The following is a 17,865-nucleotide window of genomic DNA, read 5'->3' on the forward strand; positions in this document are numbered from 1 at the left end:
TGTGTGCTCACATGTATGTATGCATCTTTCTCTTTTTGCTAGTTTCTTCCTAGAAATTTTGATTGTCATTGCTATTATAAAATTAATAATTCATTCAAATATATTTTCTCATTGGTTGTAGTTTGTATGGAGGACAATAATTTGGTTTGCTTTCTAATTTTTCATATGGTTTATCTATATTTATCTATTCATATAATAATTTGGGTAACAGAATCCCTTACATTTAACCACCTTATATTCCTAGTCTGAACTGTATTTAGTTGTAGGTGTTTTATTCTTTTACTATATTGCTGGACCTTATTTACTAATATTCTACTTAAAAATTTTGCATCACTACCCACAAGTACAATTGGTTTGTAGATTTTTTTTTTTTTGTGAATTCTTTAACTGCTTTAGATCTCAAGGCTTTTCTTGCTTCCAAAAAATTAAAAAAGATTTGGAAGCTTTCACTTCTGTTATACTCTAAAAACATTTAGGTAGCATGAAAATGATGTGTTCCTTAAAGGTTTAGGACATTTTTCCTATGAAACTGTGAATTCTGCTACTCTTTTTTGTTGTTATTTAGGTAGTTCTTTGTCAATTTTATTACTATTATATAAATTAGAAAGTTTAGATTTTTTCTATATTCTGAAACCAGTTTTCATCATATGTACTTTTCCTATAAAACCATCCATTCCAGCCAGGTTTTCAAGTGTATCTAAAAGGAGGTGCACATAGTGGTTTCTTATGAGTCATTCAATTTCCTCTTTATCTGTAGTTATTTTGACATGCTTACTTATCTTCTCCTCTTTTCTTGATTGTGTTATCTATTTTATTACCTCACATTGGATCTTGGATTAATTTATTCTAGATATTGGATTTTTAGTTCTAGATATTTTATAATATACATTTTGTAAAATCAATTCAATTAACAAATGAGGAAATGTCATTAGAAAAAAGATGATAAAAGGTTAAATTCAAGAATCAATAAATGGCATAATTTTAAAGTTTTTTTATATTTAATTAAAAACTATTTAAATTATCTAGTTCTAGTACCAGTGATAGAACACTGAAATGGCCACTCTTACACTTTACTAATGAGGAATATAAATCCAGAAATAATTTAATAATGTATATCTTGCATCTGAATGTAAACATTATTGAACCCAGTAATTTTACTTGTAGAAATCTATTCTAAAGAAGAAAAGGACCAAAGATTTGACCATAAAGATGTCTGTTGCAGCATTTTTATACTAGTGAAATGCTGGAAATGTTAATATCCAATAACAGTTAACTGATTAATTAAAATACTATTTAATTAAGATTTGGTAACATGGCTTATGTTTTACTTCAAGTGAAATTTCAGGTTGTATGGATCCTTAAAAAGTAACATGATGAATCGGACGGGGGGGAGAGAGAAGTGCTAATTCACAAGAAAATGTGAATGATATTTTATGGGAGATATCTTGAGGTGTTTTTTTCATAATTTTCAGTAATTTCCCTATATAATAAAAGTATTCTTTAATAAAAAGTATTAAAGGACAATTAACTTGCTTTTGAAATAGCCAGTGTGATTTTCTTTTTCTCTAAAGTTATTATTCCCAAAAGTAATCAACTGAGCTATATATACAAAGGAAATCAACTGCATGCATATACATTTTGAGCTGTTCTGTATTCTCCTTCACACATACACACAGAAGAATTAACAGCAATCTCAGGAATATCTATCAACAGTTAAAAGATGGAGAGTGCCAGGAAACATGAATGGCTTAACATGACCTATTCCCAAACCCAGAAAAGAACAAACAAAAGCATATGTTTTTAACTATGATAACTGAAGAGTTATTTTCAAATTCAGATGACAGTACTGTCATGTTATTTCCAGTAAATGTAGGCTTGGCCATTTTTTGTTGCATTTTCTAAACTCTTTAAAAAAATCTATTGATAAGTAATCTCTGTAAGCATATAAACTCAATTAGACTACTTAATGTATAAAGAAGTAAATGGTTAAACAATATATCAAGATCAATTATAAAGACTAACCTAAATAATTCTAATTTTTTAATCATTTTTTTCTTTTTTGATTAAGGTATTACGTATGTGTCCTTATCACCCTATAGGTTTACATTACTTATACTACATTTAATTTTTCTACATTCAAGTTTATTTTCATGTAAATGAATGCATGATGCATACTACATGCATACATACCATACATTTAGATGATTTGTATGTAGACATTTATATTCTAACTAGAGGCCTGGTGCATAAAATTTGTGCACAAGGGGGGGGGTGTCCCTCAGCCCAGCCTGCACCCTCTCCAATCTGGGACCACTCGCCTGCGTGCCTGCCTGATTGCCCCTAACCGCTTCTGCCTGCCAGCCTAATCACCCCCTAACTGCTTCCCTGCCAGCCCAAATGCCCCTAACTGCCCTCCCCTGCAGGCTGGGTCACCCTCCAACTGCCCTCCCCTGCAGGGCTGGTCGCCCCCAACTGCCCTCCCCTGCCAGCCCGGTCACCCCTAACTGCCCTCCTCTGCTGGCCTGGTTGCCCCTAACTACCCTCCCCTGCAAGCCCTGTCACCCCTAACTGCCCTCCCCTTCTGGCCTGGTTGCCCCCCAACTGCCCTCCCCTGCCAGTCTGGTCACCCCTAACTGCCCTCCTCTGCTGGTGGCCTGGTTGCCCCTAACTACCCTCCCCTGCAGGCCAGGTCACCCCTAACTGCCCTCTTTTGCCAGCCTGGTCACCCCTAACTACCTTCCCCTGCCAGCCTGATAGCCCACAACTGCCCTCCCCTGCTGGCCATCTTGTGGCGGCCATCTTGTGTCTACATGGGAGCGGCCATCTTTGACCACCTGGGGGCAGCCATCTCGTGTGTTGGAGTGATGGTCAATTTGCATATTACCTCTTTATTATATAGGATTTAAAATTTTAACAAATTTTCAAGTAGTTTACATTAGAATTGGGGATATTATAATGTTTTTAACAATTATATCTATATCTACATCTACCTACCTACCTAACATCCATCTATCTATCTATCTATCTATCTATCTATCTCCATATATTTCAATAAGCCAAAAAGTATGGATAGTTGAATCTGACCACTTAAAAATATAAAGTTCTATAGATACACATACAGACACATTCTAGGACCCTATTTCAAAAGGCATATGACAAACTAGGACAAATGTATAAAATATGACTAAGGATTTTTTACCCTTAAGATGAAGTTTATTTGAAAATTAGTAAAAAATGTGAAAATTCAAATAGGAAAATTGATGGTTATCAACAGACAATTCAGAGAAAAAGACATGCAAATGGTCCATTAACATATAAAAAGATGCCCAAGCTCACTTATGAATAATATGCAAAACAGCACAAAATGATATCACATTTCATCTAGCAGATTAGGTAACAGAAACCTTTTTTTTTTTTCATTACCAGTGTTAATAAGAATATGGGAAAACCGTGTATTAGTAGTATAAAGCATTAGTAGGAAGATAAATTGGTTGTTTAAGAGGGAAATTTGGCAACATCTGTAAAAAATGTTAAATATACCTGTTCTTGGTCTATCAATTCTACTAAGAAATGTATGCAAAAAGATGTGTATGAGGATGTTAAGTGCAGCAGTGTTTTTAATATCAAAGAACTGGAAATGTAGATATCCAAAAAAAATGAAACATACAGAAACAGAATACTATACAGTCATTTAAAAAAATGAGAAAGAGAGCTATACTACAAATAGGAAAAACTATCCAAGATATAATATTAATTTTAAAAGTTGATGGGCTTTCTATAGCATATTATCCCATTTGTACATGTAAAGAACATCTGAGGAACAATATATTGTACACTACTAATGCTGGATACCTCTCACAGTGGCACCTGAAGAGTAAAGAGAGAGAAGCATGTGCAGTTTCAACCTGTTTTTACTGTTTTAATTTTTAAACCATTGGCTGATCATTTGCAACAACATGGATGGACCTTGACAACATTATGCTAAGTGAATAAGTCAGTCAGAAAAAAGTAAGAACGATATGTATGATTTCACTCATATGTGGGATATAAAACTGAAACTTATGAACACAAACAGCAGAGTAGTGATTGCCAGAGGAAAGGGGTGGGGGCAGAAGGGGTTCCTAATATAAGGTGACAAGAGGAGATTTGATTTTGGGTGGTAGGCACATGGTACAATATACAGATCTTATAACATAGAAACCCATACATGAAACCTATATGTTCATGTTGACCCATGTTACCCCAATCAATTTAATAAATAAAAATAAACAACTGGAGAGCATTATGCTAAGTGAAATAAGCCAGTCAGAGAAAGATAAATATCACATGATCTCACTCATTTGTGGAATATAATGAACAACATAAACTGATGAACAAAAACAGATCCAGAGACAGAGAAGCATTGATCAGACAATTAAACCTCAGAGGAAGGTCAGAGAGGGTGGGGGTAAGGGGGAGAGATCAACCAAAGGACTTGTATGCATGCCTAACCAATGGACACAGACACCAGAAGGTGGGGGGTCAAGGGGAGATAAGGACACATATGTAATACCTTAATCAATAAAGAAAAAAATAAACCATCGGCTGATATCACTTCATACTAAAAAAACACTAGTTAAAATTAACTACTAATAAAAAATAGGAGCTTGTTATATCTAACTTTATAATGGTTTGAATTTCAGTATCATCAAAATTGTTTTCAATTGTAAGCGGATGGATCACAGTCACCACAGAAGTGTCTCACCCACACGTAAAGTAATCCCAGTGACTTACACAGTTCTCTGATCGTGTAACATCTCCAAAGAAGCCATCACAAAGTCAACTGCACTGTCTTATAGATGCCTAATGGGTCCAATAGAGCCATTAGGATGTCAGTTCTATGGCAGGGCTCCTGCTGAAGCTATTACCAAGTCATTGCATTGTTTCATACACTTCCTTCGACATTCAGATGGTTCCTGAGGAACTGTTATCACTGCTATGGAAGTGTCCTGTATAGCTTACACTACCAGGGGAAAACAAAAAAGCAAAGGAAATAAATGTAAAATAAACAAATTCTCTCCATTAAATACACATGAATGGCTCCACATGGTCAAATATCAGAAGGACTAACTCCACATTTGGGTATAACTATTACAAGTCATTCAAGAAACCCAGGTGTTAGACTAGCTATTTTTTTCTTCACAACTCCGGCTGTTCCAATGAAGCAGTTTAGGGTCTGAGAACAACATATGCATGGCTGTGATGGTATGGTGTTTATTGGTAACACAAGGTATATTACCAGGTTTCTGTGGTATAAAGTACAGAAGCAAAGAGGAGCAGTACTAGTGGATGTTTTGGCTATTGTGGGATTGCAGCAGATAATTGCTTACCTGTTACTAGTAAGTTCCTGAGCAGCTCAACAATCATAGAAATCAACAGGGATTCTGGGTAGTTGAAACAGCAGCTCTACCTTAGGGGTTACTCCAATGGCAATAGGAAATACACTAGTACAAGTTAACCCTCAGCCAAGTCTGAAGTGCTTCATTGAATTTCCTCTCACAGTCTTCTATACTTAGCAGAACAAGATAGATGGTTATTGAAATGATGTATTATTTAACCTAAGACAAATGCAAGGAATTTTATACAGTTGGAAATAAGGAGAGAGTTGAACCGACTCTGCTAGTCTAGAAAGTTTCCTGGGACACCAGATGCTTCAGAAGCCTTGATAAGAGAGACTTCACCTTGTAGCACCTATCCCATAACATATACATAATAAATTCTTGCTCAGTGATAGATAACAACCACAACTACATTTACTGACTATTTAATATATAGTAGACACAATGTGGAAGTACATATCCATTTTCTCTTTCAATCATCACACATGAAAATATCTGAAATAGTAATGTCTGCATTTGATAGACAAGGAAACTGAGAGCCTTAGGTACCTGCCCAAGGACACACAGTAGGTAAGTGGCAGAACCAGAGCACAAACTTGTCTATCTTATACCACAGTCCCTATTCTTTACCACTCACTGTACAGAGACCATTGCTTATTTAGACTGCACTATTATGACCATTTTTACTTTAATAAATAGTTTCACATTCCTTGTGCTCTCATAGTGAGCTGCACATATCTTTATCATGGTACTAACTGAATTGTATTAATATCAGCTCTTTATCCTCTCTAGTAGATTTCTTTGGGTAGAGATGCCCACTCAACTTTGCCCCGCATTAAGAACTATTCCAAAACACCAATGGGTGGCTATCCAGAAAGCAACATTTGTATTACTGACCTTGGTTATAGCTGATGGGACCAGTGATAGACACCTAACTCAAGATGTCTCAAGATGGAAAAATAATTCTGTCTCTTTAGAATTTAGAAATGTCACTGAAAAAATATCCATTTAATCTCAACTTCTTTCCTAAATAAAAGAAATATATACTGGGGGACTTTATGAGGTTTTATGCCTATCTTGGGGATGGAGATTTAGAGAAAGTCAACCTGCAGACAAAGGACTGAAGGAAATGAATTCAAAAGCAAGAGACAAAGTCTGGGCAATTTTTCTAATCTGTACCTTCTTATAGTCTAGCCACACTCTTGTGGTCCTGGGAAGCATTCTCATTTCCTTTAAATAAATTTGTTATTGCTGTTTTTGTTTAAGCTAACTCAAGTTGATTTCTGTTACCTGTAATAACAATAATAAAGAATCCTAACTAATAGGGCATCACTCTCTCCCACTAGCCTATAATTTCCTTGAGGCTGGTTACTGTTCTGGTCATCTTTTATACATCTAGCTCCAATATAGAGCCTGGTTAAGGGTAGGTCATCAATAAATACTATTTGCACAGAAATATCATTATCCAGAAGATATAGTTATTAATAATTTCTTTGTAAATTATCCTTTATTAGTTAAAGATTACAAATACTTTTTCTTAAATAGTTCCCTACATTTAGCTTTTTAATAAGCAATTTAATTTTCACTTTTTATAATACAACTGTTTCATTTAGGCAATATGTGAAAAATGCATTCTTGGAAATTGATTATTTAAATTTAGCTGCTGATACAGTGTTGTTTTTTTCTCACCAGTCTAATATATAGTCAAATGTGATTATTAAAGAATACTCTAGTCACTGAGGTGTATGCTCAGATAGGACTTTCAAATCCTTCTAAGAAACATCCATTGGATCACCTATCAGAGGCAGAGTTGCAGTTAGATGACCAGAGGTTTGACCCGTTTCTGCCCTTGGAAGATCAGAGAAGAGCTACAAAAATATCTTATCTTTTAGTTTTAATGTTTCCCCTCAGAGTAGTGCACATTTCTCATTTAAGTAGTGCCCACTGTGCTCCAGATCCAGTGACCAAGTACTGAAGCTAAAGCAGTGAGTAGATCAGACCCTACCTTCCCATAGCTTGCTGTCTAGTATTTATCAAAAACTCTTATGAGGACACAAAACACACAACTCAAGTATCCTATATAATAAAAGGGTAATATGCAAATTGACCCTAACAGCAGAACAACCAGAATGACCACTGGACCAGTCACTATGAGGTGCACTGACCACCTCTTGGTCCCTTTCCCCAGCCGGCAGGCTCCAATCACCTGATGGCCACCTGCTATGGGGGCAGGGCCAGCAAGTGGGTGGGAACAGCTGACCTCTCAGCCCCTTCCCCCAACCATCAGGCACCAATCACCTGATGGCAAATGGGAATTTAGGGGTGGGTGGGGCTGGCTGCACGCAGCTGGGGAAGATGGCCCTGATCACAGGCCAGGCCTAGGGACCGTACCCAGGCACGAATTTTGTGTGCCGGGCCTCTAGTTAGACTATAATTAATAGTAACATTGGAAGTAAGGTGAAATGAGAGGGGGAAGGGGTTAAAATAAAAAAAAGCATTATGACTGATATCAAAGATTCCTGCTCACAGGCCTCAGGATGGAGGTAGCTTCAGTACATCTGCACTTTTCCTAATAGACCATTAACCATCAATAGACAACAAAATGTTTACTTAGGACAGATGTGAAGGAATGGAAACAAAGTTCCTAAGTGTTGATTCCCTTGTGAAAGCCAGGAACTCCAGATGCCCTCTGCTCCCTGGTGCTCTCTCCCTTCCCTGTGCTTTTGGTGCTGAAATGAAAGGCTATTTATTTTAATTCTTCATAAGTTATAGCATGTCAGAGACTTAAATTGAATTATAGGAACTCAGAAGTTTATGAAAATGGGAAAAAATGAGTATTTTGAAAGGCTTGGCTAATTAATGAAATGAAAGAAAGAAGTCCTTCATAGACGAAATTTTGGGAATGGAAGTAGAAAATCCATATCATAATCTCCTGGATGGAGAGAACTGAAAGTGTCTTTGAAATCCCATCTTTGAATCTCTTAGTTGAACAATTCACCCAAATTAACAATTTCCCCTATCTTCACTTTGCTCCCACAGGAGTGAAGCTTAAATCATCCTAAGCTGGTCCGTGGTATTGTGAGCACTGCCTCATCAATAATCTGAAAATCAAAATGTATAGGTAGATAGAAACAAAATAAAATGTCACTAACAGTACTGAGGCACAGGGATGGGGTGGCATGGAGTCTCAGCAATGAAATGTATAAACACTAAAATTTTCAAGCTGTTTCACTCTTTTCAAATATAGCATCTATAAACTAAAATTAATGTAATAGATAGGCCTGCTTTCATGAATGGATGAGATCGATGGGAAATAAATAGCTACATTTCCACACAAACATCAAGTTCAATTCATTGAAAATAACTTATTTCCTCAAATTAACATGCTTTCAGAAGAACCATTTACACTCTCATTTCAACTCCAAGCTCCTCTGCAAGAATCTATGAAAATGTTGAAAGCAGGTCATGTCTGCTTATCACTGATTGAAATTTTATGAAATCCAAATTAAAGAAATCTTACTATAGGTCATAAATAAGATTCCAAATTTTATGCTGCTTATTGAAAATTAGTAGCAGGAGTCAGAGTAACATTACAGAGCTGTAACTCAGCAGAGAAAAGTTGTTCAAGTTCAAGTCTTATATTCATACTAGAGGCCTGATGAATGAAATACATGCACGGGGTCGGGGGGCGGAGGGGAATCCTTCAGCCCGGCCTGCACCCTCTACAATCCAGGACCCCTCGGGGGATGTCTGACGTTGGACATCCCTCTCACAACCTGGGACCGCTGGCTCCTAACCACTCCCCTGCCTGCCTGCTTGCTTGATCGCCCCTATCCATCTCTGCCTGTGGCCTGATTGCCCCCTAACTGCTCCTCACTGCCAGCCTGATCACCCCCTAACTGCTCCCCCCTGCCAGCCTGATAGCCCCCTAACTGCTCTCCCCTGCTGGCCTGATCACCCCTTGACTGCTCTCCCCTGCTGGCCTGATCACCCCTATCCGCCTCTGCCTTGGCCCTTGCTACCGTGTCTTTGTCTGGAAGATGTCCAGTCTAACATATTACCCATTTATTAGTATAGATGTAATCCAAGGGAGAAAAAAATGGCTATTTGGAAAGTAACTGCATTTAGGTAACTGGCATCTGAATTGCTATTTTAACTCTTCCTCCTATGTATACTATAGCTAACAATATAATTGATTTCACAGCATGGTCATGAGGATGAAATGAGATGAAAACATTAAAAGTATGTTTGGAAATTGTAAAGTGCTGATCAAAAATATCAGTGAACATTCATATTGTATTTATATGTTGCAAGTAGTATTCTAAACCTTTATATACATTGGTTCATCCAAGTTTCACAAAATCCTAGAGGCAGATACAATTATTGTTATGTAACAGATGATGAAATTCAGGCACAGAAACTTTATATAACTTTCCCAAGATTACACAGCTGGGATTTAAACCTAGGTTGCCTGGCTCCACAGTGCAAACTTTTACTAACTATGCTCTACTGTCTCTCTAAATTGAAGTCATTCTTGGAGGTGCACATTGGACCAACAGAAGCTTGCAGTTAAGGATTAGTTTTTAGCAGACTGGATCATAGGTTTACCTTGGTAGCCCAGCCCAATTTCGTGCTACCCTATCCAGGTCTGAAAATAAACCATAAAGAAAATAAACCTGCAAGGGAAAGAATGCATGTCCTTTACTCCTAAGTCTTCCAACCCTGTCTCAGTAGAAATAGTTAATGATCAAGGTAGATGGTTGATTAGACTAAAGGCCAAATAAAACTGAATAGCCCCAAATATTCCTGAAAGTCCTTAACACATCTAAGAGAGATGACACATTAACAAAGTATAGTGGCTTACGAAGATGAGCAGTTCTCATGTGGGGGGAGGAGGGAGATAATGTACCTTTAGATAAAGCTGATTACAATAGATATTCCCCTGATCCCTTTCCCCCAGCCTCCTACCAATGTGAAACTCTGCCCTGTGGTCAGATGTGAGGATCTCCCCAAAGTATTGATTTTTATCAAAGTCATTTATAAATATTGTTTTCAGTATCCCTATGCAAAAGGGCAAAACTCAATAAGCATAATGAAGGCAAAGATAAAGGGACATCTTTCATTTGAAGGCACTATTTATAATTAATGACATAGATATAGATAGTGTGATTGTAAAGCCAAGCCGAAACAGCTGAAGGAAAAGACCAAGGCCATTTGGTAGGAAGCACTTTAAAGTTATGACAGTATTGGAACTATAATAAATTCATGGCTAGAGTTCTGTAACAAGTTGTAGATAACATAGGAAATCATGAGGCCAAACCCAAAGCAACCTGATTTGAATTTCTGCCCCCATGCTAAATCTATGCTTCCCTCTCCCACCTTAAATCTTGCTTTTCTTTCTCCCTAACACCTCCTCATCTCATTTTTATCACCAATATACAGAAATGAAGTTTTCCAGAGAAAAACAAACCAGTAAGCTGCCAAGGAATTAATCTCTGACAGCTTAGCCAGGTCAGTGTGGTGTTTGTCAGAGGGGTAGGAGTCCACTTTGTGGGGTGGGTATCAGGGGTGGGATGAGATAAAAATAATCGGTGGTCAAATCTTGGGGAAACTTGCCTTGTGTAGATCCAGTTTGAGCCTCCATGTCACAACAAACAGGAGAGAATTTGAAACCTGTAATATGAAATATTTTATTAATCCTTGTCCAAGTCATTTGTGATTCCTAAAACTTTAACCCTTATATCTATACTATTTTTTAATTAAGAGATTCAATGAAATATGATTCCCATACCTTCTTTAAGTATACAATTCAGTCGTTTTTAATAGTTTCACGGAGTTGTACAACCATCACTATTATCTATTTCCAGAATAGTTTCATCACCCAAAATCCAAACCCCATACTTAGGGTCTGGCAGGAATATTTTAATGTTTCAACCCAGTGAACTGGCTATAACTTCAGATGTCAGGAGTGAGATGAAGCAGAATGAGAAGGCTTGGCAATAAGGAGATCATTCACAACCTCATTTCCCATAAATTTGGTTACTAAATTTTGTTTGACAGTTGAAGCCCAGAAAGTATAGGAACCATTCCAAAGTCTCCTAACTTACATCCTAATGCTCTTTTACTTACATGGATATACATACATACATCAAATATGTTTCCTTCTCATTTCCATACTTTACTTCCTGTACTCTTGACACAAGTCAACAATACCTACATATAGACATGAAAATAAACTAAGAAGCCTGGCTGGAGGGCTCAGTGGATAGAGCATCTGCCCTGGGACTGATGGATCCCAGGTTCAATCCCAGTCAAGGGTATGTACCTTGGTGGCAGGCTCGATCCTGGGCCCCAGTCAGGGCACATGCGGGAGGCAACCAATTGATGTGTCTCTCTCACATTGTTCTCTCTGTCTCTCCCCCTTCCTTCCACCCTCTCTAAACATCAATGGAAAAAAATATCTTCAGGTGAGGATTAACAAAAACAAGAAAATAAACTAAGAAAATCAAGACCCCAAGGATAGTTGATGATATTACAAAATGTTATGGCCTGTTATGTAGGAAATGATACTCTAACTAGTGGGCAAATGGTCATTCCAAATTATACCCTGTGGCCAGTGTTCTCTATGGGCAAAAGGGTATAAGAAGGACAGAATAGAAAAATCTGTACATACAGGGATTTTGGCTACCTATCTCCCACCTGGGAAAACACTAATTAGCCATTGCTATCACACCAAGCCTTGTGGTCATGGTGATGGGGACCTATCAAATTCAGACAAACAGAATGAGGAAGACAATAGACTAATGTGTTTAATAAGCATTAATGTGTTTTTTACTAAAGGATTTTGTTCTTTGGTAAAGACAGAGAGCAGAAATAAAATAAATCAACCTCTTCCCAACAAATCAAAGAAAAAAAACTTTTCCATTTCTAAAAGTTGTAAGAAAATAACATATAATTACAATTTAATGACACTACTGTTATTACTCATTGTCTAGCAAATAAGTAATGCTAATTTACCTTCTTTTTTAAAAAATAATTTCAGTCTAACTTGATTAATTTGAATCTGTCTTTACACTCGATATGTTAATCTGAATCAAATAGAAAGCACATCCAGAATATGGTTGTTATACAACTGTTCATCTCATTGTTCATATACTGATATAAAGCCAACATACAGGCAATGCGTGCTTTCTACAATGAATACCATTAGTATTGCACTTGAAAATAAAATGTGAGTAATAAATAAGACATATCACTGATTACATGAGATTATTTCCCTTGGGGGATCACCAGAAAGAAAAAGTATTTTGTTTATCGTTATAAAATAAATGTGCCTGTGTGCCAGATCCTTAGGGATGTTCCTTGTCCATGTGACCCTGTTAACTTGCATTTCCATTCTGCATATTAAATAAAAAACAGGCAGACAAAGAGAAGGAAAACAACTTTAAGGCTAAAAACTACATTCTCTCGGTTTTTACTTAAACAATATAGAAAATTCTATTACCATTGTCCCCATCAGACTTCCTTTCATGGTCAGTGTCAGTCAAGGACAATGCAGAGTTGGCCCGGCTGGACAAACAGGAACTGTGCTCTGATTTCATCCCCCTTATCCACATCCTCAGTGCATGGTCAGGTGAGGCAGCGCCTTCTGTCTCTGTGTCCACATCAGATCCCATCTCAAGCTGGTAGCCATGCTGAGAGACACTGTGCATGTCGGTCTGGTAGCCAGTACAGAGAGTGCGAGGAGTTTCACAGAATTCTATCTCTATAGAGAAACAAAGTTCAGAGAAAAAGTTTAGCATTATGAAACAATACCTGATAAAATTCTTTTTGTCCTCATGTCCCCCTCGCCTATTGCTAGTAATTGTATGTTTTTGCAAAATTAGAATTCTGGCCATTTTATTTATGGTAGCTACATTCTGTGCTTATCTTGCACTTCTGTAGCTTAGAATTATGCTCCTGTTGATTTGTACAAGGTTCTGGAAAAAGCATGCCCAAAATAGCTTTATAGCTACAATTTTAGGTTGCACAAAATGTAATGAAATAAGTGAGTGCAGAGGAGTATAAAGTGTAGAAAGCTATCCTTTAAAAGATATTTCCCTTCCAGGAAAAATATATATGATCTATAGAGTACAGTTAGGCTAAAACTATTAAAATTATCAGCTTTTCTAAGCATGTCATATACCTTAGAGTTAAAAATAAATAATTCAATGTGAAAACTCTGAAGAAAAAAAATACTAAGTTTAGATATACTTTCCTAAAGTATTTTTCCTAAAATACATTAGTCTAATCTCTAAAATTATAAGTACTTAATATCATTATTTTGCATTATCTCCAAAGAGTTTGAGGCCTACTTTATGCTAATTATTCTGTTTCATTCATTATTTCAACAAAAACATAATTGTAAACTGTACCTCAGCAGTGCTTCATAGTTTGGATTTTATCCCCTTTCCCACCAAATCTTAAAATCATAAAATGTTTAGGATGTTAGAAATACTGCCACTAATCACCCCATTTTATGGTTGAGGAAAATAAAGTCCAGAGTGTAGATATAGCCCACGTGAGATAGTGACAGAGCCCTTTTTGCTAAACACCCATCTGGGCATGGTTTCTGCTAGACACCAATGAAAGTCCACCAACTTATTGTATGACTATTAGGCATTTAGTCTTACAGTCAATTTTGCATTCAGTTATGGCAAGGTGTCAAAAAGGAGAAAAGATGCTTTAACAGTCCCTAATAAGTTAATGAAAAATGACCACATGCCAAGACATATCATCTGAAATGTCCATGTAACACTTAGATAAGGTAATCCGGGGGATGTTGTACACTGTATAGGATTTTCTCAGACTGACATCGGAAACAGGGTATGTCATTTGGCCAAGAAGAAATTTAACTGAGTGCATCTAATCCTTGGCACATATCAATAAGATGCAAACCCTAAAATGAATTTAAGTCTCTGAATATAGAAAGTGCTAAAATTTAGACAGGCCATATTCTAAAATGAAGAGTACAGAATATGAACATACTTTTAAATAGCTATTTTTGTGACATATAATTGCCAAACAAGGGTTTAACAAATCAAATCTCTTTTTTAATTGTTGACTATTACAGATGTCCTCTAATTTCTCCCTGTTAATGCTTACTTAATAGCCATTAGGTGCCAAGCACTGTGCTCTGTGAAATAGTGATTGTAGGCAAATAAAGCTACTATAATGTATTAGGAAAATTCAATTATAATTAATTCTTTCAGGGTTATAAGTCACTGCTGAGAATGTTACTTATAATTTCTGTGATGAATGTCTTTAAGAGTAATTATACTTTTCTACAAAAATTTGTCTAAATTCAAGAGGAGTGATGTTCAAAAAAACAGGCATGGTTTCCACTTGTCAAGCACAAAACTTTATATATATGTATATTAGAGGCTTGGTGCACAAAATTCGTGCACTGGGGTGGGTCCCCGCAGCGCAGCCTGCACCCTCTCGCAATCCAGGATCCCTCGAAGGATGTCCAACTGCTGCTGCACTCGCCAGCCGTGAGCCCTGTGGAAGTGCACTGACCACCAGCGGGCAGCTCCTGCGTTGAGCAGGATCGGTCTGAAACTGGCTCTCCGACATCCCCTGAGAGGTCCTGGATTGCCAGAGGGCACAAGCCAGCCCGAGGGACCCCACCGGTGCATGATCAGGGCCAGGGAGGGACGCAGGAGGTTGGCCAGCTGGGGAGGGACCACGGGAGGGCTCCAGGGTGTGTCTGGCCTGTCTCGCTCAGTCCTGATCAGCCGAACCCCAGCAGCAAGCTAACCTACCGGTCGTGGCATCTGCTCCCTGGTGGTCAGTGCATGTCATAGCGAGTGGTTGAGCAACCTTAGCATATCATTAGCATATTACACTTTGATTGGTTGAATGGACAACCAGATGACCAGACACTTAGCATATTAGGCTTTTATTATTTAAGATATATATATATATATATATATATATATATATATATATATATATATATATATATATTGATTTCAGAGAGGAAGGGAGAGGTAGAGAGAGAAAGAAACATCAATGATGAGAGAGAATCATTGATCATCGGCTGCCCCCTGCATGCCCCACACTAGGGATCGAGCCCACAACCTGGGCATGTGCCCTAACCAGAATCAAACCCCGGGACCCTTCAGTCCACAGGCCAACACTTTATCCACTGAGCCAAACTGGCTAGGGGCCACAAAACTTTATGAAAGTGTATTTCTCCTCGATATAAAACTAAAGGTAAAATTCCATTTTACCCAACACAAATCTTAGTGATCAAGAATATTGTGATCAGTTAATATTCATGCCTCTGAATTTCACAATGTTTCATTGTCCAGTCCTACTGTGCAGTTGTTGCTACAGCAAACTGATAATGAACCTGCAAGCTTGTAGCTATAGGAAAGGAGTTTTACATAAGCCTGCATTCACAACTCCTTTCATTCCCCTAGAACAGAGGTTCCCAAACTGCAGCATAATTCAGAATCACCTGGAAGGCTTGTTAAACACAGATTGCTATGCACACCTCCCTTTTCAATTTCTGATTCAACAGGTCTGGAGGAGGGCTGAAGATTCTACATTTCTAACAAGTTCCTAGGCAAGGCCTATGCTACTGGTCCAGGGACCACACTTTGAAAACTATTTCCCTACTGACTTCTCTGAAGTCAGTGGCTGCCAGGAAAAGGGAAGAAAAAGAGAAAGAACAACCTATGTGGCATCACCAAAGATTTTGCAGCAACCAGTTCTAATTCTATATGGAGACATAAGAAATAAGACATTCAAGCTGAACTGCTGTGATGGCTTCCCATTTATTTTCCACAGATTCAGGGCACTAATTAGGAAATTCACTTTCAAAAGCACAGACTTGCATTTATTTTCACTCATACAATGGCATTTGAGATGTGACTTTGCAAAGATTTTAATATAAGCATCTGAGCCATAGTAAAGACATTCATTGGAAAAGGATGAGCAAATAAAAATACACAGCCAATTTGTCATTCCATATATTAAAATACTAGATAAGATTAAAGAAGGTTAACAGATGCAGATGCAACCCTCTTTGTTAAAGAGATTTTATTCCCATTCAAATAATTTGAACATGGATTTGTTCCCTTCTAAGAAAATCTAGTGTAACATGATCAAAAATTTCATAAGATATGTATTGGAACTATATTTTTATTTGAATGCAAAGACTAAACCACATATTACCTAATTAAACAGTCAGATAAAAGTATACTTCCTTGCCAATATATAGTTAGAAAACAAAGAAGGAAAGAAATAAAAGGTTTCAGTTATTTACAGTAAATGATGTTCGTTGAACTGCCTTACTTCCCTTTCTTGAAATCAGTGTTACCATTGTAAATTATTTCCTTAAATACACAAAAGTCTTGGTGCTGTTCAAAATTCCCATAGGATGCATTTTTCTAGAAAGCACTTACAATGCACCTTAAGTGGTTGTTTTTAGCTTTATAAATATAACCTTGTTACCTAAAATATTATATATTCCCTAGAGAAGATAAAAGTTCAGTTGGATTTACTATAGATCTATTCTTACCAAAAAGCTAGCCACAAGAGAAATGTAAGTACAATCTTAGGATATCTATTATTTAAATGGGTATACTAGTACCATAAGAAACTACAGTTCAGAAATAAAACAGATATAGATGTTGCCAAGTGAATGATGTATTTGGGACCCTACAGACATGTATTTAATTTTTATTTTAAGGAAAACCTACCTACTTTCCAACCTTGTAAGAGAAAATCTGAGCAAATTAATAGAGATGAAATCCAATTTTTAAAATGGGCAAAAGATTTGAAGAGACACTTCACATGAAAATATAGAGGAATGGCCAATAAGCAAATTAAAAGATGCTCAATATCACTTGTTATCAGGAAAATACAAACTAAAACCCAATGAGATACTACTACAGCCCTATCAGAATGGCTTAAAATATTCTGACCACACCAAGTGTTGACATGGATGTAGAGCAACTATATACTCTGCTGGTAAGAAAATAAAAAGGTACAACCACTTTGGAAAACAGCAGGTTCCCAAAAAGGTGAAGCTGTACTTAACAGGAGAGCAATGCACTCCTGCACATTTATCTCAAAGGAAAGAAAACATCTGTCTACACAGAAATCTGTACAAGGTTGCTCATAAGCTTTATTCATAACAGTCAAAAAGCAGAAACAACCCAAGTGTCTATGAGTAGCTGAAAGGATATACCTGTGGGATACCCACAAAATGGAATACTATTCAGTCCTAAATATGAATGATTTAATGATATATAGTTAGACACATGGCCCTTAAAATAATTATGCTAAATGAAAGAAGACAGATAGAATGGCTATATACTGTATGCTTCCATTTAAGTAAAAGTCTAGAAAATGCAAACGAATTTATAGTGACAGAAAGTAGATCAGTGGTTGCCTGAGGAAGAGAGTGAAGGAAAAATGGAGAACAAAGGGTAAA

The 17,865-nt window shown here is 37.0% G+C and overlaps 1 protein-coding gene across 1 annotated transcript in view; it reads right to left on the reverse strand.

Annotated features, from left to right (window-relative positions):
* Window positions 1-17,865, reverse strand: part of TENM1 (teneurin transmembrane protein 1) — a 1,003,294-nt gene that overhangs the window by 578,045 nt on the left and 407,384 nt on the right. The window contains exons 5-6 of the mRNA XM_080653537.1: window positions 12,883-13,143; window positions 10,995-11,051 (exon numbers count right to left, since the gene is read on the reverse strand). Of these exons, the coding sequence (XP_080509663.1) occupies window positions 10,995-11,051; window positions 12,883-13,143 (318 nt within the window). The remainder of the gene's footprint in view (window positions 1-10,994; window positions 11,052-12,882; window positions 13,144-17,865) is intronic.

The sequence above is a fragment of the Plecotus auritus genome, assembly GCF_963455305.1.
Source record: "Plecotus auritus genome assembly, chromosome: X".
Taxonomy (NCBI): domain Eukaryota; kingdom Metazoa; phylum Chordata; class Mammalia; order Chiroptera; family Vespertilionidae; genus Plecotus; species Plecotus auritus.